This window comes from Phaseolus vulgaris, unplaced genomic scaffold, assembly GCF_000499845.2.
Source record: "Phaseolus vulgaris cultivar G19833 unplaced genomic scaffold, P. vulgaris v2.0 scaffold_13, whole genome shotgun sequence".
In the NCBI taxonomy this organism is placed as follows: Eukaryota; Viridiplantae; Streptophyta; class Magnoliopsida; order Fabales; family Fabaceae; genus Phaseolus; species Phaseolus vulgaris.
Window position 1 is genome coordinate 280,615 of NW_027174082.1, and position 24,538 is coordinate 305,152.

General features: G+C 41.2%; 1 protein-coding gene across 1 annotated transcript; it reads right to left on the reverse strand.

Annotated features, from left to right (window-relative positions):
- Window positions 1–20,789: 20,789 nt before the first annotated feature.
- Window positions 20,790–21,268, reverse strand: LOC137816925 (uncharacterized). The gene is made up of 2 exons (XM_068620100.1): window positions 21,239–21,268; window positions 20,790–21,167 (listed from the first exon to the last, which is right to left on the reverse strand). The coding sequence occupies exons 1-2, from the start codon at window positions 21,266–21,268 to the stop codon at window positions 20,790–20,792; spliced, it is 408 nt and encodes a 135-aa protein (XP_068476201.1).
- Between the last annotated feature and the right edge of the window lie 3,270 nt (window positions 21,269–24,538).

Sequence of the window (24,538 nt, forward strand, 5' to 3'; positions counted from 1 at the left end):
GTACTGCTCTTTGAACAATGTTGAGAATTGGTCGAATGAGGTAATGTGTCCATCAGGAAGACTGATGAACCAGTCCAACGCTGTGCCAGAGAAAGTACCCATAAATAGCTTATAATGCATGGTGTCGGTGCCACCTGAGATCATCATCTGGGTGTGGAAAGCCGTGATGTGGGCCTCTAGGTCTTCTACACTTGTGAAGGTGATTTTTGGACCCATGAAGCTGGCTGGTATCACAGTGTCCTTGATTGCATGGGAAAATGGCGTGGGGCGAGCCCTAACTGGTATGGGCGGAGTTCGCTCATCAGTCGTACGCTCACCCATGTGTTGTAAATCTCTACGTAGCTCTTCGTTGGCTCTGTGCAGTTCCTCATTATTTGCAAACGACGCAGCCAAATCATTATGGAATCGGTTGCGGCAGGCTGCCTGTTCGGCTTGAACCTCAGCTAGAATCCTGTCCTGGTCAGCTTTGGACGCCGCTACTGCTTGTTGGAGGGCGCGAATGGTCTCCATGACTTGTTGCATGGAGACGTTGTCTCCTCCTTCTAGTGCAGATGCACCTTGTCTCGTACTCCTCATGTTGCTGGAAGGCTCTCAACACGAACCTAGTTTTCGCCGGTTGACTCAGCCGTTGTTGACTTTAGAGGCAGATGGTGGCTCCTCCTATTTCTGGTGGTTTCTGCTCTCTTCTTCAGGTGATAGAGAGTGGCTCCGTTGAAACAGAGGGGGCATTACTAGTTGATTGCACTCCGACGATCAAGTAAATATTGGGCTAAGAAACAATAACTATGCAAAACAGTTTCAGTCTTAGAAACGGCGTACCTTTCTAGGGTTCTTACCACCCTTTTTATAGGTTGTATCTAGGTCAACTTCCTTGTCCAACGAGGATCTTTCCTTAAGTGGAATTAGGGTTACTAGCAAGGTGTCCTGTTGCGTGTTGCACAAGCTTAGCGCAGCCGCCACACATGACTTTCCTCTTATGTAACAGTATGGTCGCCAGGGTACCAACTCATGCACCAACGTTGCGGGGCCATATGTTCTTTAGGTGTCCTAATCATTCACGTTCCATGCATATAATCTTTCCCTGGAAACCCTAACCCTTATGTGCCTTAGCGCCTCCAAGGAATACTTACTTGTGCTAGACCTGAACGTACTATACACACCACATGCATGAACCCTCCCGTGATTTAGGTCTTTCTTATTAAACCAAATGAATCTCTTATTTATAAGGACCGAGAAAAATAGTCTTAGACTAGAAGCGGTACAACTAAAAGGATATTTTATTATTAAAATGAAAAGAGTATGGTAATAGAAATCTAGTTATTCAGGTTTCATTTTAAAAAGAATCACCATCTCTAAAAACTCATTTTCCTTTCATATGTTTTTTCTCTAAGATTCTGACCACCTCATTCATCAGTTTGACGATCGGAAAAAAAAACAGAAAGTTTTATATTTTCTTTTAAAAGGTTGATTTATTTATTTATGTATAGTTTTACTTATAAATTATGTAAACTATTATTTCATGTATATTTAATTGAAAATTTCTTTAATTAGACATTTGTATGATTAGTAAATGAACTGTTGTGTGTTTTGGAAATTCTAAAATTTCATATGATTTGATTGTTTGATGTTGGATATTATGAGATTCAGAATATGAATTTTAATCAAGACATAGTATTTTCAGGAAAGAAAATACCGTGTTAAGATTGTTTAGGATGTGCATTGACTAGGGATTCGTCTAAAAGGAAATATCCTAACTCTCCTAAGATAATAGAATCATATAGATGAAGTTATTCAGGTGGTGAGAGTCGAAGGAGGTTCATATAAATGAGTAAGTTGTTTGAAAGATAACTAACTTGACCTATTATATGAGTTAACCTTGTCATAGTAGGAGAGATATGATATTGAGATTATTTATGCACATAGCTGTGTGGATTTCAGAGTGATATAGTATGACAGGTGCAAATCTCTAAGTCTAAGTCAATGCATAAGTCTTCCGGAAGTAGAGTCTTTCGAAAGTAGAGTCAAGTATCTATGTGTTGTTAGTTAGTAGAAGTCTGACATGAGAAAAATGAATTGTGAATTTTTAATAGACAATTATGTGAAATGCATGTGAATTGATGATTTTATGTAGATGTTTAAAGTTATATTTATATTATAAATTTTAAAAATAGCTAGCTTATCCTTTGCTTTGTTTTGTGGTTATTTTCTTTAATCTGTGATGATGACCGTGTATTTATACGCAAAGAGATAAAGTTACAGGTGATAGAGCTCCTAAGTGAGAAGCGGGATGATGAAAATATTTTATTTTCTTTTGAATATTTGTTTTAATTTTATGTAAATATTTAAAGTCTTATGAAGAGATATGTTTTAAAACATTATATGAAAGAATTATTAACGTATTTATTTATATATATATATATATATATATATATATTGATCCTGCCTGTTGACCGGAGCGCTGGAGAATGCCTCGTCAAAGGATCGACGTGCGCGCCGCTTCTCACTTCCGTTCCTCCTCTGGATCTATCTCAAGAACCTGCAAAGAAACGACACGGCGCCGCTGCGGCCGATCGCACTCCGACGCTCAAGTCAGTGACGGTATCACCAAATACTAAGAACTGGAACCGTGCAAACTCTCTCACAAACAGCTCTGTTACTCGCAAGCGTAAAGTGTATGAACTGAACGCGCGTACCTTAGAAAATCTGTTAAGAACTCTTATATACCTGGTGGTTTTCTCTCTCCTGGCAGTTACAGCATTGGACACGTGGCTCGTATCTAACTGTACACGTGCCATCATCCGGAGGCTCCCTGACTTGGCGCTGTTTCTACTCTCATTTTGGCTAAGTTACCTATGCATGGTACTGCCCAGTGCATAGCTAACTCAGGAGTGCGATCTCTACTGAAACTGGCGAGTTAGGGCCTTCATACACCTTCCCTGTGGTCTCGCCGGCCGCCCTCATAATTTGCTTCTCTTTCATCTTTGGCGACGTGCTTGTTCTGGCGATCTCCGACTGCCTGGTCGCCTGAGTCTACATCTGGCGACTTCACCTTTCAACCTGGCGATCGCCTATTCTGGTAAACTGGAAATCAGAACACGCCAACTTAACAATCGGCGACCACACGTGCCTCCCGACTTCCTTCCCATCTGCCAACCTGGCGCCTTGTCAACACGCCTATACTGTAGCAGGATGCCACGTCATCACACCCGTCCACCAGGGCGGTACACAAGCCCCCCAGTCTTAAGCGAAGACTTGTCTAGCGAAAAGACTGAAAGAGCCCTCGTTAACACCGATCTGTGTGGCACTGACGCAGAATTCCAAGCGACCGTACTTTCTGCTGCTCTGACGCTCCACCAAACCCTTCAGCGATCGCTCGACACGTGGCTTCATCAACGGCTCTCTTCATCTGCCGTTAGTGCTTCCAAACTTATTTCGAAAACCCTTAAACCCCTTACGCTCCTACTGTTCCATCACTTTCTTCACACTTGCATACGCTCTCATTTCCTTCTGCGAAAACTCTCGACGTTCCTCGACGCTCTAGATCACCACATCCCTTCAACGTTCTCCTGATCATCGAAAGGTAACTACTTTCCTTCATCTGCTGGGTTTCCTTGCATTTTCACCGATTTGCATCATCCTGTAACTGTCTGGTGCATACGCTGTGGGCTGTTTTTCCATTTCTCCTTCTGCGTAACCTAGGGCTTTGTCGATCGTCGCAACGAACTCGCATTCGTTCGTCTTTCACCTTCCTTCTATGACCGAGTCAGCCTTTGTAACCCTCCTGATTATTTTTTTTCCTTTCTTCTTCGTTTGCAGTTGCTATCATGACTCGCACGAAGATCACCCCGAACCCCCCTCCATCAGCGCGAAACCCTTCTTCGCAAGCGCACGACCCACCCCAAGTTCGTGGCGCTTCCTCTTCGCAGGCTGAGAGGCCTGCATCTTCCAAAGCTGCTCTGGCCCAGGCGACTCCACCAAACGCTGGAGGAGCCCCCATCCCTCTGCCAGACTTCAAGGCTTTATACCCATGGGCTAACCCAACCCTCTTAAAGGAAACCTCGTCGGTGAACACTGCGGGAGCAGTTCTGCGTTTGACAAAGGGGGACGAGGCCTATCAATCGTTTCATAAGGAGCACGATGAGAGGATGATGGTGCTGCCTTGCCCCGCCGCCCTGCCAGTGTGCGCTGATGACAAAGTGAGCGCCGACGGCCCCTTTTGCTTCGTTTACACAACTTTCTTCAAGAAAGTCAAACTCAGATTTCCCCTCACCCGATTCGAGAGGGAACTCTTGACCGAGCTCAACATTGCTGCCGCCCAGCTTCACCCCAACAGCTGGGCGTTTGTTCGAGCCTTCGAAATAACGTGCGCCCACCTGGGGTTGCCCGCGTCGGTGGACGTGTTTCTGTTCCTGTTTGAGGCCAAACACCCAGGAGACCGCCTGTGGGTCAGCCTGAATGCCATTGCTGGGAGATCCATTTTTACCATCTTCCAGCAATCATACAAAGATTGGAAGGGGAAGTTCATCCAGGTTTGCGCAAACGATAACGACACTTCCCTTCTCGACGGCTTCCCCTTGTACTGGGTGGACAAGGGGAAAAAGGAGTCCAAGAGCTGCTTCAGGAGGCCCAGAAGTCCTGATAGCATGGGAGCTTTGGACCGAGACCTTTGCCTATTCTGGAAGAGGGTGGCAGATGCCAACATAACATTCTTGACCCCCACCCTGATCTCCTTCGAGTTCTTTGAGGACCAGTTGGAATTCCAAATAGGTTAGGACGCTACACTTTTGTCTTGACATTGCTTCTGATATTGTTTCTGGGCGTCTTGTTCGCACAAGGCTTTGGTTTTATCTTTTCTGCATATGCCTGTTTTTGCTGTCTCATTGTCTTGTACACTTACCCCTTTCTCCTTTGAGCTAACTTATGCACTTTCATTTCATGCAGACACCATGTTGGGTAAGAGCATGCTCGCCGACTTAAAGGCGCTCGCCCGCAACCACGGGTTGGCGACCGGTTCCCAGACGGTGCCCAACTCGGCGGTCGAGAAGGCCATCATTCATGGGCGATCACCGCCCAAGGAGCCCACCCAACGCAAGAAGCTGGTCCTTAAGAGGCCCAAGCGGAAAGCCCCCCAAGTCGTCCAAGAGGAAGAAGAGGACGACGAGGTCACGGAGGATGGCCTTGTCACGAAAAGGAAGAGGGTGGCACCATCTTCTCCACCTGCTCAACCCCCTCTTCCAACCTCACCACCCCCATCAACGCCTGCTCCTCCTCCCTCATCGCCAACACCACAAGCCCCTTCACCACCAGTCCAAGCAGTTCCATTGGCCACTGCGCCACCTGCAACTGAGGCCCCAGAGCCAAATTTCTTGGAGGACCCCCCGAGCGCCTCTACACCACATATATCAGCAGGAGGGGGCCCTCCTTCCAACACTTCAGCTGCAGGAATCGTTCCAATCGGGGATGAGGTCGCTCACACCTCTCCAATCCTAATCACCGAGTCCCCGATTGCGTCGCCACGCCAGGAAACAACCACTGAAAATATTGCTAAGGAAGGTGGCGACGAGAACCCTCAACAAGCCCCCCTGGCGCCTCTCCAAGCCGCAAACCTTTCCCTCGAGGTCACGAGGATGTGGGAACCTCTGACTGCTAAACTGAAGAACATAGCGGAGGACATCCCATCGATTATAACGAGGGCTGTGGAGAGCTCCACCAGGAGGCTTCAAGACGATCTCTACAACCTCAAGACCGAAAACAGCACAATGAAGGTTGAGGTGGAGAAGGTGGCCTTCAGCCTAACGCTCGCGGAAATGGAACATTCCCGAGTAGAGGATGCCCTAAGTACCGAGCTTAGGCTTGCGCGCAAGGAAGCTGCTGACCTTCGCCGCAAAGTCCATGAACTTGCCCAAGAAAAAGTTGAACTTGAAAGCAAAATCGTGCCTCTGCGCACCAAGGCGAGCGACCTGGAAGCTCACATTCAAGCTAATGCCGATAAGGTACAAAAACTGGAGCAAAGGTCAATCGACCGTGAAAAACTACTTGGGCAAGTAGAAAAAGCAAGGGATGACGCCATGGCTGATCTCACCGAGGCGAACAAGGAAAAAGAAAAGATGACTGCCGAGTTGACCCGAGCTCAAGTGGAATCCGAGAAGGTTGCCGACGACCTTCTTCATGCTCAAGAGACCAACAAACAACTCCGAAAACAGGTCGAAGAGCTGGAGCAACAGAACAAAAAGCTTAAGCAACAGGTTGAAGAATTTCAAAGGCAAATTGAAGAACTTAAGCTAAGCTCCGCTCAGATTCTGGTTGCTGGATTTGATGCCGCTCGGGAACAATTCGCATGCCTATTCCCTGATCTCGACCTCAGCATGGTGTCGTTAAGCAACGAAGTAGTAGATGGAAAGGTCGTTCCCGCCGAAGGCTCAACCAATTCCACCCCATCTGCTTCTTTATAAATTCACTTGTGTTTACCTTGTAAAAACTCTTGCATATGTGTTTTGAACAGTTACTTATCTCAATAGCGAAACTTGGATATTCTTTCTTCTGACTTCTTTTGAGCGCTTTCACCTTCTTTGTATGTTTAACTTTGCCGAGTTTAACTTAGCGATTTTGCAAACACGACCTTTGGCGTAACTGCTTCGAGCCGATTCAAACTTACGCCATGATCGCTTTAAACAGCTTGTACCCTTGAGGCACTAACCTGATCATAAGAAAAGTGTCCAAGCAACGAACTGTAACTCAATCGCGGTTCAAACAACGTCCCCTTCGACCTGCTTTATCAAACGAGTCTTTCAACCCTCTCGCCGTCGCTTGAACTTTTCCCGATCGCCAAAACCTCTTGGTAACACCAGCTTTTCCCAGCCTCATGCTTTGGAAGTCATTTCTTTATCTGGGCAGAAATGCCCTTTGGGATCTTCCTTTACCCCCCTGAACTTCAGAACTGAAGACCGGCTGGCTAGGCGTTCTCTTCGAACCTACCTTAGCCACCTTTCAAGCTTCTTCCGCCCTCTTTGCCATACCTGAACTCGTTCAAGACGAGAAGGATTTTATCTTGCCTATACCCGCATATAAGCGAGAAGGTCTTTAACTCGCCTGAGCTCGCACAACGGCGAGAAGGACTTTATTTGATGCCTCAACTTGCCCAGGGTGTACATCTCCTCCCCCTGGATGCACTGAGGATCTTTTCTTTCTCTCGCCTGCGCTCGCTCAACGGCGAGGAGGTCTTTAATTGGCCTTGGCTCGCACAACGGCGATAAGGACTTTATCCGGTGCCTCAACTTGCCCAGGGTGTACATCTCCTCCCCCCTGGATGCACTGAGGACCTTTCTCGCCTGCACCCGCTCAACGGCGAGGAGGTCTTTAACTTGCCTCTACGTTGCCCCGGGAGTTACATCTTCTCGCTCCCAGAAACACGGAGGACTTTTCCTCTTTCTCGCCTGCACTCGCTCGACGGCGAGGAGGTCTTTCGTCTGGTGCCTCCGATCGCCAATAAACGATGAGGACTTAAAACTTAACTGGTGCCTCAGATCGCCGAAAAACGATGAGGACTTTAAAAACTTAACTGGTGCCTCTAATCGCCGAAAAATGATGAGGACTTTAAAACTTAACTGGTGCCTCTAATCGCCGAAAAACGATGAGGACTTTAAAACTTTTTTAGAAAGCACGCGATATACATATTTTCTTGCCTCAAATCATGTACAAATGACAAGGTCTTTCTTCAAACTTTCGAAAATAGCACACATGCAATCTGGAAACACCTTATACTTCGAAAACTCTTCTTTTATTGGGCGGCCTCATTAAAAACCCTCCTTAGGGAAAAAAGAGTGCCCCCTTGAAACTGTTTTAACAGAGACATTGCAATATAACATTTGTGTTTGTCTTTACTTACAAAGCTCTTAACTATAGTACAACTTCAGGTGTGTGGCGTTCCAGGTACGAGGGATCGCCCCTCCTTCCAGCGTCTCTAAGCGGTAGGCTCCGTTCCCGAGTGCCTCGGTTATTCTGAACGGTCCAGTCCACTTGGGTGATAGTTTATTCTCCATCTCGTACTGGTGGGCCTTCCTCATCACCAGATCGCCTTCTCTAAACTGCCTTGGCATCACCTTAGAATTGTACCTTCGCTCGACCCTTCTTTTCACCGCCTCAGCCTTCAGCCTTGCCTCCTCCCTGACTTCATCTAGCAGATCCAGGTTCAGCCTTCTCTCTTCATTCGAGTCTTCCTCTACGAAGTTCTGGAATCTCGGCGAGCTTTCCTGGATCTCCACCGGAATCATGGCGTCACACCCATAGACCAAGCTAAACGGGGTCTCATGGGTTCCGGACTGCTCGGTGGTGTGGTACGCCCAGACTATACGGGGCACCTCCTCAGCCCAACTTCCCTTGGCTTTCTCAAGCCTTCTCTTCAAACCTCTCAACAACACCCGATTAGCTGATTCCACCTGGCCATTCGTCTGAGGGTGCTCGACGGATGCAAACACTTGCTGAATTCCAACCCCTTCACAAAGCTTCTTCAACAGGTGGCTTGCAAACTGAGTCCCATTATCTGACACCAGGCGCTTAGGCACTCCAAACCGGCACACAATGTTCTTCCATACAAAGCCTTCGATCTTGTGTGCGGTGATCTGGGCCACTGGTTCTGCTTCAATCCACTTGGTGAAGTACTCAATCGCCACTACCAAGTACTTCATCTGCCTGATCGCCAGTGGAAAAGGTCCCAGGATGTCGATTCCCCAAGTATGAAACGGCCAAGGGCTATAGATCGACTTCAACTCCTCGGGAGGTGCCTTATGCCAATCGGCGTGCTGCTGGCACTGTTTACAGCATTGGGCATACTTCTTGCAATCTTCTCTCATGGATGGCCAATAGTAGCCTGCACGGAGAGTCCTCGCGGCCAGAGCTCGACCCCCGACGTGACTTCCACATATTCCTTCGTGGAGCTCTGCCATAATTCTCGTGCACTTCTCGCCGTGTATGCACTCCAGGAGTGGGTGAGTGAACCCAAATCTGTACAGATCGCCATCAATCAATGTATACTTGCTGGAATTTTTCTTTACCTTCCTAGCTTCTGTTGGATCCAGCGGGAGGAGACCATCTGCCAAGCACCGCTTGTACTGTGTTATCCAAGTGTCTGGCTCATGGGTGGCGCAGACCTGCATCACGTCCACCTTCTCTCCTCGACATGCTCTAATTCTCGGCGATCTCAGAGTTTCTTGCGTCAAAGACTTATGGCTTCTCGCTGCTCTCTCCGTCGACTTGCTTATCTGAAGGACCAGGTGATCTGCTACAAATGCCCTCGGCGTCTTCAGAGTTTCTTGAATCACCGTCCTCTGCCTACCCCCCTTGCCTGAACTGGCGAGCTTAGCAAGCAAGTCAGCTCGGGCATTCTGTTCTCGGGGCACATGGACCACTTCAAAAGAGGCAAAGGAACTCTTCAATTCCTGCACATACGCCAAGTAAGCCGCCATTTGTGGATCTTTAGCCTGGAACTCGCCTGTTACTTGCCCTGTGACTAGCAGCGAGTCACTCTTAGCCATCAACACTCTGGCTCCCATTTCCTTGGCCAGCAGAATCCCGGCGATCAGCGCCTCATACTCTGCTTGATTGTTGCTGGCTTTGAAGGCGAATCTCAACGATTGTTCGATCAGCACGCCGTTGGGTCCTTCCAATATTACTCCAGCACCGCTACCCTGCTGGTTCGATGATCCATCCACCGAGAGTACCCAACGGAAGTCGTCACCTTCAACCCGCGTTGCCTCCGATGAGAGCTCGACTACAAAATCTGCAAAGATTTGCCCCTTGATCGGGCCTCGGGGCTCATATTTAATGTCAAATTCTGACAACTCCACTGCCCACTTCACCATTCTTCCCGCAACGTCAGGTTTCTTCAAGACCTTATGGATGGGCAGGTCAGTCATCACCAGCATTGTGAAGCTGTGGAAGTAGTGGCGCAACCTCCTCGCCGAAAACACCACAGCCAGCGCAGCCTTTTCCAGGGCCTGATATCTCGTTTCTGGGCCCTGCAGCACCTTGCTCACAAAATAAATAGGCTTCTGAGCCTGATCCTGGTCCTGGGCGAGCACCGCACTCACCGCCCTCTCAGTCACCGGAGCGCTGGAGAATGCCTCGTCAAAGGATCGACGTGCGCGCCGCTTCTCACTTCCGTTCCTCCTCTGGATCTATCTCAAGAACCTGCAAAGAAACGACACGACGCCGCTGCGGCCGATCGCACTCCGACGCTCAAGTCAGTGACGGTATCACCAAATACTAAGAACTGGAACCGTGCAAACTCTCTCTCACAAACAGCTCTGTTACTCGCAAGCGTAAAGTGTATGAACTGAACGCGCGTACCTTAGAAAATCTGTTAAGAACTCTTATATACCTGGTGGTTTTCTCTCTCCTGGCAGTTACAGCATTGGACACGTGGCTCGTATCCAACTGTACACGTGCCATCATCCGGAGGCTCCCTGACTTGGCGCTGTTTCTACTCTCATTTTGGCTAAGTTACCTATGCATGGTACTGCCCAGTGCATAGCTAACTCAGGAGTGCGATCTCTACTGAAACTGGCGAGTTAGGGCCTTCATACACCTTCCCTGTGGTCTCGCCGGCCGCCCTCATAATCTGCTTCTCTTTCATCTTTGGCGACGTGCTTGTTCTGGCGATCTCCGACTGCCTGGTCGCCTGAGTCTACATCTGGCGACTTCACCTTTCAACCTGGCGATCGCCTATTCTGGTAAACTGGAAATCGGAACACGCCAACTTAACAATCGGCGACCACACGTGCCTCCCGACTTCCTTCCCATCTGCCAACCTGGCGCCTTGTCAACACGCCTATACTGTAGCAGGATGCCACGTCATCACACCCGTCCACCAGGGCGGTACATATATATATTTAAATATTTTATACAATTTATTGTTATTAGATGTGGAAAATAGGATGTTACATTATTCACTTTTTTTTTATCATTACGTACGTAGTATCAATAATGAATAAATTAACTTTTATTTTCAATTTACTAAATCATTGAATTAATAACTTTTTTTAAAAAAAATACCACAACAATTTTATTTAAATAATCTATTACTCATTTAGATAGTTTTTAACAAACTAAAAATACAAATTTAATTCAAATACCAATATTATAATTTATTATCATTTTTCTCCCCAATTAGAATTTATTATTAAAAAAATATATATATAATTTACAATTTATTTTCCCATTATAATTAAATAGTTAAAAACACCTATAAACTATTTCATTTCATTATCTTTGTATTTTTATTATGCTTTCAAAATTTTAATTTAATCATTTTTATATTATTTTTTATTTTAATTTTAAACCAACAAATAATCACAACTTTATTTTCAAACTAAATTTAAGAAAAACAGATGATTTTCCACCTTACATATTTTTTATTTACCTTTGTCTCTCATACAAATTGAAAATAAACCCTTCCAAATTTGAATTCTATTTTTAATAAAAAAATGTACTGAATTTTTTTAATTTTTCATATAAAAAATAATAAATTACACTATCTATATATTTATTTAACATTTCAATCTGCACCTTTTAAAATCATATAAAATAATTTATCTACCAATAACAATAAACATCTACCGAAGTTGAATATTTTCTTCTATTTTCAAAATTTAAAATTTTTAATTTTCCATACAACCAAAAATATATTCAACGTAACATAATTTAATAATTCTTCTCTTCACAAATCATTTAAAATTTATTGTCTCTATTTTTAACTAAATTTTTTTCAGAATTTTTTTTTTTACCAATTTTAAAATTTAATTTAATTTAATTTTTCATCACTCACTCTAACATTGTAAGAAGAACAAAGGATAATAAAGGATAATAATACATTCATCATTTAAAAAAATAAATAAAAATAAAACCTCCTCTTCGAATTAGATCACGCAGATAAAGTTTCTGACGTTAAAATTGAAAAAAAAAATATTTTATTATTCCATTGTCATTCACTATTAAGAGAAAAAGAAATGAAAACCTTCTCATAAAAATTCTCCACCATAAAATTCATTTTGAATGAAATTTTAAATATTAAAAATTAAAGAATGAATAACGAGATATTCATACATCTGATCCAAAGCTAAAAATAAAATAAAAATATAAGTTCCTACAAATAGAAAGTGGCATGGTTCAATGCTCTTTTGAGGGTTGAAGAGAAAAAAAAGATGAGTGAAAAGAAAGCCAAGACATTTTATGTCAAATACCATTGTATCCTTCCTTTTGTTCATTTTTTTTTAGTGTGAATTGATTTTACAGTGTCTAATCGATTATCAAAGCAAAAGAACACAACACTTAATTGATTATGTTATAGAAAATAGTTGATAATCTTTTAGGTTAAACACATAATTGAATATGTGTTGTTTTTTGGAAGCATAATTGATTATCTGATATGTGTAAATATGAGGTTAATCGATTATGTTGTAGCATAATCGGTTATGTTTGTTTTCTAATTGAAGGTTGTTCTTGTCGGCTAACATCGGTTGGATTGGATGGAGAGCTCCGCTTCTAGTATGTCTCCTCTTGGTGCACTGGAACAACGCTCCGCTGGGACATAGGGGGCTCTACCTGTTGATCACACTTCAACAATTAAGTCAGTGAGAGCATACAAAATAAGTGTACAGTTTCAGTGTTAAGTATTCAGAAACAACATACCTTTGCCGAGGGTCTCAAAGCCCTTTTATAGATTTCCCTTCAACAACTTCTACTAATGAGAACATAATCTCAACAGAAAAACCTCCTATTCACGTGCACCTCTTATCTTCAGGTGCTAATAACAGGAAAATATTTTGTTTACACGTGCACCATTATTCTCGGGTGCTAACAACATTATTCTCAACAGTTTTTTTTTTTTGCATTTTAATTAGCGTATGTGTTATAAACAAACAAAATATTTTTTCTATTTTAACTATCTTTTTTAGTTGTCTTACTAGCGCTTGGGCCGAGCTCATGACCCACCCTTTGGGCCTAGGTTGGCCCAAAAACGAGTTGACCATACCAAAGTGCTTGGACCGAGGTCCCGAGCACTTCTGTACAGAACACAAGCCCCCTAGGCTTGAGCCGAGCTTGACTAGGCGAGGAGGCTTACAAGCACTTGGCGATTGATTCGAAGTTTTCCCCAACAGGTAGGTGAGGCGTGGTTACTGAAGCGCTCCTTGAATAGACGTCTCACCACACTAAATCTGAGGCGTCGACATGGCATATGCCTCAATATCAAGGAAGCGTTGCCTCTTTATTTCCCTCTTTAAACACTGAAAACCCATTTCTCCTCTCTTACTCTTCACGCAACCTTCATACTTCAGAAACTCTTGCGCTCTCAAACCTCTCATGCACCAAAAAGCTTCATTCACACTTCTTCTTTCCAATTAGCTATCACACCAGGTATTTTCCTTCCACCAATCTCTATTATCGAATACTCATTCTCCTTACCGATTGCATTGTTTGAACTAGGATTTTCTTTCGATTCACCTTCTTTATCTGAACTGTTATTTCCTTGACTCATTTTCTCTTCCTTGAACTGCTTGTATCTTGTTTTTGTTTGTGCATGTGTGCTAGTTATCTCTGTGATGGATTACAGTCTATGTAGCACAGACACTGACACGGACACTGATATGACACGAATACAGACATACGGAGATGTTGAACTTTGGCGCTTTGATGTTTCAAATCCACATAAAGCCTGAAGCTGTGCTGCTTTTTGGTTAGGGTTTAGATTAGGTTGTTTAGAATCTTTATTAAGATCAGTTCTAATTCCTACACAAAGCTTGATCAATAAGTTTTAAAAGAAACAAAGTGTTTTTCCAAGCAAAGGGAAAACAACCGATTGAATCATCGGGATAATCGGTTGTTTGTCACTTAGTTGGCTTGAGGTTTCTGAAAGTGCTTTTTGAATTAGTTATGCAACAACTTAACTCATTCAACCGGTTAAATCATGGTTTCAACCGGTTAAATGTGTGTTTTCATAACAACTTGATGAAAACTTGTTTTAACTGATTCAGTGATTAAAACTATCTTAAACGGCTACATTTCAGAGCTATAAATATAGTCCCTCTTTCAAAGCAAAAAAACATTCAAATACAACAAGTATTGATACATATTTGAGATCAAAGAGAGAGATTCGTTTTTTTAAAAGAGTTTTTCAAAGGTGCAAGATTGTTGTTCAAGCTTTGTTGTGGTAACAAGTTCTGAGTATAGGAGTTTCATGTATTGTGCAAATCCAGGTGTTTTCAATCCTTGTTTAGTTACTTATAATAGTACTTCTTTTAACTGTTGTGTGTGTTTGAAAATCCTATAAAGACAGAAGGTTGTTCTGTCTTGAGGTGTGAAGTGTTGCAAAGAGGGTGAGTAGACTTTGTGGGATTCAAAGTCACCTCTTTGTGGTGAGTTGTAATCTGGTTGTGATTACTAGTGGAACTCAGAGATTATCTGAGAACTGGATGTAGCTTTGTGTGAGTGAACTAGTATAAACCTATTGTGTAAATCTCTCCTTCTCTCAAACTCTCTATAACTGCTTGTGTTAATTCATTTATGCTGCTGGTATAAACAACTGACTAAAACGAAGTTTTAACCGGTTAAAATTCTGATAACAGTTTCTGTTTGATTGTTTGATTGCTTTCCTTAATTGCTTATCTTGATTGTTTGATAAAGATTCATTCTAAATCAAGTCTTTGCGAAAATCTTTCACTAAACAATTTACCCCCCCCCCCCCCCTCCCTCTTGTTTAAGCCATCAATTCTTACAGGAGATACATATAATCTCTAAAATATAGGACACAACACAATTTTATATATTATATAATTATGAATTATATAAATTGACAATAAAGATTTATGTGCACTAAATATGTTTCAGTTTTTGTTGGGTGCAGAAAGATGTTTTTCATGGCTGGTTCAAAAGGATTTGTTCTTTATTTTCATAATCATAATAAAAATTTATACAATAAGTTTGAGTTTTTAGAAAATTAATGTATTTCTTCTTTTTAAAATTGTGTTATACTCGTACTAAAATTGTCAGAAATCTACAAATATTTTTTGAATTGGACACTTCACCAATACGTGCCTCATGAGTGTCATACGAGTGTCGATGTCTGATACGTGTTTTTGACACGGAGACACCATTTAAAAAGAGTGTCCGAGCTTCATAGATTACAATGTTATGTACCCTTGGGCCAAAAAAGACCTTTTGAAAAAAACTTCTTATTATACCACCCATCAGCATCTAAGAGAGAATGGTTGTATCATGAGTAAGAGACATGAGAGTCATGTAAAAACGATTGATTGTAGAGAGGACGAGCCCATTTGTTGTGATGAGTCCTCGGACCCCGAGGGTCCGTTCAGTTTCTTTTATTGGCCTCATATGCATAAACATGTTCATAGTTTGTGTGAAAAATGCATAGCTTGCCGCAAAGCTAAATCTAGAATGCATCCCCATGGTTTATACACCCCTCTCCCTATCCCTTCAATGCCTTGGGTTGACATATCTATGGATTTCATCTTAGGATTACCCAAGACATCAAAGGGAAAGGATTCCATTTTTGTGGTAGTGGATCGTTTTTCAAAGATGGCTCACTTTATTCCTTGCCACAAAGTGGATGATGCATGTCATATTGCAAACCTCTTCTTTCAAGAAGTGGTTCGTTTGCATGGGATTCCTAGAACTATTGTGTCCGATAGAGATTCCAAGTTCTTGAGTCACTTTTGGAAGACCTTGTGGGGTAAGCTTGGTACTGAACTTTTATTTTCTACCACTTGTTACCCACAAACCGATGGTCAAACCGAAGTGGTAAATAGAACTTTGGGACAAATGTTGCGATGCTTTATTTCCGGGAATCTTAGAGTGTGGGAGAATTTACTACCCCATGTTGAATTTGCTTATAACCGTGTAGTAAATTCTACCACCTCACATTCTCCTTTTGAGGTTGTCTATGGGTTTAATCCCGTAACACCTCTTGATCTTCTTCCAATTCCCATTCTTGAGGATGTCTTGTGCAAAGATGGGGATGAAAAGGCTTCTTTTGTGAAAACTTTGCATAAAGACATCAAGGTGAGAATTGAGAGGAAGGTTGGCAAGTATGTTGAACTTGCCAATAAAAGGAGAAAAGCATTGTTATTTGATGAGGGTGATTGGGTTTGGCTTCACTTGAGGAAAAATCGTTTTCCTACTCAAAGGAAGTCCAAACTAATGCCTCGTGGTGATGGACCTTTCCAAGTCCTAAAGAGGATTAATAACAATGCTTATGAGTTAGATATGCCTGATACATACCTTGGTAGTCATACTTTTAATATCAGTGATCTAACTCCTTTTCTGTAGGTCTCCAGAATTCGTGGTCGAATTCTCTCCAACTCGGGGAGTATGATGGAGATCAAGATCAAGACGAAAGAGAAGCCAATACTCAAGGACAAGAAGAGGTAGAGGCCCAAGTTGTAGACGCTCAAGAAGTCATTAGCCACCTCATAGGCTTACAAGGAGCAAGTTCAAGGAATTAGGAAATAGTGGAAGGTTGTTTTCTCTTTTTATAATATCTTTTGGTGCTTAGAGGGAAACATTAGACACCTCTTTTGTAAAAGCATCTTTAGGCTTTTGTTTAGGAAATTCTAGAAGCTTGGGGAGTGAGCTTAGTAGGGGCGTGAGTGTAGGAGTCTTTTGGGTAGCTTATAGAATAAGCTTTGTAAATGACCGACCTTGCTCCTATAAAAGGAGGGCTTAGGTCCTTCATAATTCAGATTTGAGAATTGTAGTAGCAAAACTCTCCCAAATTGGTGATTGAGTGTGTGAGAACTTGTCTTCTCCTCTTCCTTGTCTCATCTTGAGTGCCTTGGTTCTCTCAAGTGGCGGCATTGCAAACTTATCTTGGAGCATTCATACTTCAAGTGGCGTGTACATCAACCAAGCTCTTCATTCTCATAAGTTCCTCTCTTCTGCATCTTTTCATTTCATTTCCATGTTCATACGAATTCAAAAACATGCTTAGGTTCCTTCTATTCGGTGTTTTGAGCTTAATTTCATATAGTGTTCGGTTCTTATTCTCTTTTGCTGGATTCAAGTGTTTCCTCTTCATTTCTTACTGATTTGTTCGGTGCTTTTCATTTTCTAAGCATTTTAATCGGTTCATTTGCTTCCTTCTCTCTTTTAATCGGTTCAATTGGCAAGAAATGGGTCTTCCATGTGAGTTTGGTGTTTGGTGCAAGTTTTGGTGAGTTCTTGAAACATAGAACATTGATCCATTTCTATTAAAAGTGCCTATTCATTCTCCAACTCAAGTTGATTCCATAAAATGTCAAAGAATCATCTATACATTGCTATTGGAATCATATCAGGTCCTCTTACATTTCCCTTTGTCCATCTTCGAAAAAGAGCTTTTGACCGAGCTCAACGTCGCCCCTTCCCAGTTACACCGTAATAGCTTGACATTCATTCGTGCTTTTATTATTTTATGTGCTTAGTTCGACATCTCACGGTCTGTTGAAGTCTTTTTATACTTTTTTGAAGCTAAACACGCAAGTACTAAATTGTGGGTGTCCCTGAACGGTGCCCCGTGAAAAACCCTTCTTTCCCTCTTCCAATCTTCATATAAGATTTTTAAAGGCAAAATCGTTAAAGTTCGAGCCTCAATAAGAGATCTATCACCACAAGATCAAGAGATTTGCTAATTCCTGTTAAGCTTGAAGGTTGTCTTCAACACCTCCTACTTAATATCCAACGAGTACCTTCCCAGTTTCCTGAAGGCTTATATTGGTACTCCTTATTTCCCACTCTTGGTTAAAATAACTCTGCCACCACTTATTAACCATTTACTTATTTTTTTTGCAGGGAGGATGTTATCTAATATCAACAAGGCGAAGCTAGCCGAGATGGCTAAAAAGATGAAGGCAGCTGCCAACATGCCCAAGGATTATTTAACTCAAAAAAAGAAAGCTCCAGTCACCATTACTCAAGCCCCAACTGAGCAGGACGAGTAAACCACCTTGGGGCTTTTTTTAAAAGAAAAAGGAAAGCAACTCCTCCCCCTACTGAGCATTCTCACTTGGATGGTCGAGCCCCCAATCAGGACTTTGCTCCCTCGGAACGCCAAGCTATGCACTGAGATGTAATTGTCATCCAAGAAGGCGAAGCGGAGAGCTTTAAGAGGAAGAGCTTGTGGGATATGAGCTTCGACGTCCCAACCTACAATGAACACGCCTTCCTGCCCAGCGATGACAAGGACAGGCTCATGGCCCTCGATGAAGGCCACCTGTTTTGCAACACCATGAAGCAGATTGGGCAGGCCTTTGCCATAGGATGTTTCTAAAGCACGAAGTCGGAATCTGCTGAAGATCAAATGGTCGTGGAGCTTCAGCGGGAGGTAAGACACCTACGGGCCGAGATCAACCGTTTGAACGACTATGCCTGAGCTGAAGCCACATGCCTTGCTGATCTTCATGAAGAAACCAAGTGACTCCTGGCCGAGAAGGCTCAAGAAACTTTAAGCTTAGCAGAAGAGAAGGACAAGCTCTTGTCCAAAATTGAAGAGTAGGAAAATGAGGTAACCCGCCGAGGGGAGGACCTCACCAAGGCTAGGGAATCTTTCAAGCAAGATGCTGCCCAATCCTACCTTGTAGGATTCAAGGGAGCCATCGAACAAGCATCAACACTCCATCCTAATCTGGACTACTCAGAACTCGGCCCGGGTAAAACCGTGGTCGATGGCCAACTAAGGGATAATGAAATTAAACATTTTATGATATGTAATATGCTAAACTCTCTTACTATTTGAACACTTTATGATTTTATGTTATTAGTACCTTTGCTTTTTCTCATTTCACGTCTTTGACTTGCTTTGTCATGTATAGTTATTTTGATACCTTTACAAATGCATGCCTTACTCCTTAACTTATCTTAACATAGCATATAATGAGCTTCTGCTAGCTTGAGTATGAAAATAACAACTTTCTTGCCTTATTGCCAATGTCTTTACACAATTACTATCAATACTCATGTGAATACCTTATCACTTATACTAACTCATCTCCACATCCTGAGCGTGAAGTAATAAGTATAACGAAAATCTAACTTACACTACAAGAAAAAACATGAAATAGAAACCAATTTTTAGAGACCAAAATAATTAGTTGCAATAGTAACTAAATTAGAGACCTTTTTAGAAACTAAACAAAAATTTGGTTTCTAAATTAGTTTCTATTATTGTTAAATAGTTTCTAAATTGGTATCTAATTAGCGACCAAGGTTTTAACTACCAATTATTTAGTTTCTAAATTTGGTCTCTAAAACCTTGGTTGCTAATTAGATACCAATTTAGAAACTATTTAACAATAATAGAAACTAATTTAGAAACCATTTTTTTTTTTAGTTTATAAAATGGTCTCTAATTTAGTTACTATTGCAACTAATTATTTTGGTCTCTAAAAATTGGTTTCTATTTCATGATTTTCTTGTAGTGTTAGGCTAGACTAAGCATGAAAAATCATGGAATTCCCACTTAACAGAGAATTAACCTTTTGATGAATCATAAACCCATAGCTAAACGAGCCTATACTTAATCTCGACTTGCATAACTTTGTTTCACAAACTGGGCCAAAGGCTGCCTATCATGACTTCTCTGAGCCTTGCTTCGCAGAGCGCTTGCTCGGATAATCGTACTTGCTCCGAGCTTAACCGCCTTATCCACATATATAATAGAAGGATTCAACTACATATCATTTAATCATTTCACAGAGCGCCAAAACTCGGGTGATCGTTCACACACCAAGTTAGTCCGACTTACCATGTACCAAATCTAACAAACTCACCACTACAGGGTGCCTGCACGCAGTTGACTTGACTCACTTCAGGCTAGGACGTCTTGCCAGGTGTGAATGACTCTACTCATAACAAACCAAATTGCAGAGCGCCTATACTTGGGTAGTCGCTCTCACACCTAGTTAGGTTGTCTTACCTTGCATTGGATGAAACGATTTAGCCATAACAAATCATTCTACATAGTGCCTATACTCGGGTAGTCGTTCTTATACCGAGTTAGGGCGTTTTACCCTACCAAATACTTCCTTTATATTAGTTTTATGCACATGGTGCTTATACTCCGGTAGTCGTACTGACACCGAGCTAGGTCGTCTTATCTGACACTTAGATAACCAATTTACGTGCATGGCGCCTATACTTGGGTAGTCGTACTGACACCGAGCTAGGTCGTCTTACCTAACACTAGATAACCAATTTATGCACAAGGCTCCTATACTCGAGTAGTCGTACTGGCACTAAGCTAGGTCATCTTATCTGACACTTAGATAACCAATTTATGCGCAGATGCCCATACTCGGGTAGTCGTACTGACACTGAGCTAGGTCATCTTATCTGTCACTTAGATCAAGGGAATCATCAGACAAACTAGTCTCACGGGGTGCCTATGCTTGGATAGTCATATTGACACCAAGCTAGGTCGACTTATGATGTGCTAACTCAAATAAATCAACAAAACTAATGCACCATCTTTCAAGAACAAATTTATCAATAGATGACCTCGTTAAAAAACCTCTTAAAGGGAAAACAAGCATCACCTTAATCATCATATTGTTCAAAAGAAAGCATTAAAACAAAATATCTTAACTGAAGTAAAACTTGAGGTTTGTCACGTTCCACGTTCGAGGAATGGCTCCCTCTTCTAGGGTTTCCAACCTATACGTTCCATTCCCGAGCACCTCAAATACGCAAAACGGGCCAATCCACTTTGGAGATAACTTGTTTTCTAACTGGTAGGGATGGGCCTTTCACATCACCATGTCAGCAACCTTGAACTGCTGAGGTCTCGTCTTGGTCTTTTGCCTCAGCTCCACTCTGCTCTTTAAAGCCTCTGAGTTAATACGAGCATGTTCATGCACCTCATCTAACAAGTCTAGGTTCACCTTCCTTCCTTCGTTAGATTCCTCAACAACGAAGCTCTGGAACCGAGGATAGTTCTCTTGTATTTCTACTGGTATCATGGCATCTGAACCATATACCAAACTGAAGGGTGTCTCTTTAGTTGTTGACTGAGGGGTGGTGTGATAGGCCCACTGAATTCTGGGAACTTCTTCTAACCAAGTTCCCTTTGCCTTTTCTAGCCTCCTCTTCAACCCTTTCAATGGGACTCTGTTAGTCGATTCAACCTGACCATTCGTCTAAGGGTGTTCTACAGAGGTGAATATCTACTTTATCCCGAGTTCCAAGCATAGCTTACCCAACTGTTGTCTAGCAAATTGGGTTCCATTGTTGGACAATAGGTGCCTCAGAATCCCAAACGACACATAATGTTCTTCCACCAAAAGTGTTGCACCTTGTGAGCAGTTATCTATGTCACAGACTCAACTTTAACCCACTTGGTGAAGTATTCAATGGCCACAATGAGATATTTCATCTGGCATATCGCCAAAGGGAAATGACCTAAAATGTTTATTCCCCATGTATGGAAGGGCCATGGGCTATAAATGGACAACAGTTCCTCGGCTGGCGCGTAGCACCAATCAACGTGCTTCTGACATTGCTCACAGCATTGTGCATATTTCGCGTAATCCTCCTTCATGGTCGGGCAATAATACCTATCTTGGATGACCTTCAATGAGAGAACTCGTTCTCCTATGCGAGTACCGTAAATGCCCTCATGGAGCTCGGTCATTATTCAGATGCACTGTGATAGCTGTCGTTTAGCAGTCAAATTGAATATGATTCTAGCGTAGACCTATCTAACGCTAGATAGATGATAGTATAAAAGTGGTCAAATGACCTCAAGTCGTCTCCCAAAAAAATCCAATAGTGAGTCCAGTGAACAAAATTCAAAACTTATCTGCAAGAAATAAGGATTAGCAATAACAATAATAATAAAAAGGGGTTGTGATTTCTAAGAAAGAAAATATAAATGATGATATAAAATAGTAAAGAATGCAAGTTGACTCCCAAGTTATTCCACCATTGAATTCCTCACCGGTTCTCTAAAGATTATTCCTTTCTCAATCCTCAAACAGAGCTAACCAAATTGAACATGCGTCAATCTTATTCAACTTGAAACTCACCAGTAAAGATTGCGTCTATTGGTTTAATCAATACCCACTTTGTTCCATGCGTATACTCCATGGAAATGCTTATCTCCTCTCTCTTGAATCATGCACCTGATAAGTGTCTAATTTCAATAATATTTCATATTAAAATATAGGCACTTATGAGGATTTATTGTTAATTTACATATAAAATAATCCCTAATTTATGAATTTATACCTTTTTACATTTTTTATGAGCTTTATTTGAATAAGAGCATTTTATTCATAAATTTGGTGTTAATTGTAGATTTTTAAGGAGGATTGAAGATTTGGAGTAAAGGAGAATAATTTGAGCTAAAAAGTGAAAGTTGGAAGGTCCCAAAATGGAAAAAGATACAAAGAAAGATTGAGCCTTTTTTTATGTTTTATCACTTAACCCATTAGCGCGACATAAGAGTGACCTAACCCTAGAAAACTAGGATAAATAGGGGGCTAGAGGCTCAACCCTAGGTGCTAAATTAAGAGGAAAACACCATAGAGTGAATTGTAACCCAATTAGGAGAATGGAAGGTGCTAGAAGTATGCGTGGCTAATTCTACCCTTTGGGATTGGGAGTAATCTGCTCAAACTCTTATGTATTAAGGTGATATCTTATATATTACTATTTAATTCTTGATTGATTATTGGTATTTTTGTTTTACTTTTAAAATTCTGTGACAAATTGAGAATCTAAAATCTGTCTGAGAGGTATTTTTAGGGTTCAAAGATAAACAACAATACTTAGCATATTTGAGTGCTAGAGATAGACTTGAAATGTCAATTGCCATTAACGTCTGAGTGTGATTCTAAGTTGTTTTTATAAGTATGCGAGATATCGATATTTAGGAAACATTCTTAAGGATTTTATATGCGAAAGACCAATAAAATGAATTTTCTACGGGCATCAAATTTCATCAAAGAACTTAATATTAACATGCTAATCAAAATATATGAGAGTGAGAGAGATGAAACTTAATCCCTATTTTTCCAATTGAAGCAACTAATTCTTTGTTTTTTTTCTTATTGATTAGTGCCAACATAACCAACTAAAAACTCTTTTTATTGTTCTATTGTTATATTTAGCGAATATTGTACTCGATAATTCATTGTTCCTTGTGGGATCGATATCCGTCCTTAGGGACAATTATTACTTCTGAAAAACGCGGTGCACTTGCTGTAAAAAGTCATCAGCACCTAAGAAATTAATTAGAACAATGTGAACTAACTAAGAAACCAAAGTTTAAGATAAGGAAGACTCTCAATCATGCGTTCAACGGGTAGAAAAGTGTTGCCTAAAGTGAGTATAAGCAACACTTTTTTATTGTTAATAAGATTTATTTACCTTTATCTCAAAGTATTTAGGAAAAGCGTTGCCTATTTATTTTAAGCAACATTTTATAAAATGTGGACCAGATTGTGAGTACTTTAAAGAATGCTTTTAAAATTGTAGATATGTTAAATAGTATTTTAGGCAACATTTTTTAAAATGTGGTGTTTAACTAATATTTTAGATAACATTTTTAAAGTGATTAAATAACATATAGGCTTAGTTTTTAAATTGTGATAATTAAGTTTTTAAATTGTGATAATTAAATTGTGCTTAATTAAGTTTTTAAATTGTGATAATTAAGTTTTTAAATTGTGATTAATTAAGTTTTTAAATTGTGATAATTAAGATTCAGCTTCGTCACGAACGTACCTTGTCATTGAGCTGGCATTGAGTGGTCGTTATTGAGCTGACATTGAGTCAATAAACCCTAAACCTTGTGCCTTCACGGACGAAGACTCTTGCATATACACAAGTCTAAGTCGAAGCCAAAACCAAGATCGCTTTGAAACCCTAAGTTGTTCGCTACGAAGCAGGAGTGGCATTGTGCGAGTAAGGTAAGCTCTTCGTTCTTCAAATTCATTCACCGCAATGACGTTGCCGGAAGCAAATGATGTGAAGATATAGGTTTAAGTTTTCTTCTTTCCATTTTCGCATGTGGTAGGATTTTTAGTGTCAAAAATAGGATTAAAAATCAATTTTAGGGTTTAGGGATGAACTTCATTGGATTCGATATTTATATTTTGGAATTTTTTTTAAATGTTTCGTTCAATAGTGTGATGCAGATTTCTTCATTGTGCTATGTTTTGCTTCTCTGTTGGATTTATTTCCTGCATTGTTTGTTCTCTGTTGGATTTCCTGCATTTTAGGTTCTCTATTGGATTTTCTGTATTGTTTGTTCTCTGTTGGATTTCCTGCCTTTTAGGTTCTCTGTTGGATTTCCTACACTTTAGGTTCTTTGTTGGATTTTCTGCATTTTAGGTTCTCTGTTGGATTTCCTAATTTATATTTTAGGTTCTGCACATTGCTTTCTTCTTTTACCATTTCTTAAATGTTTTGGAAAAGTTTCGCTACTTAGTAGAAAACAAAAACACAATTGCACAAAAAAAAAAATAGTTCATGCATATTAAGTAACTTGGTA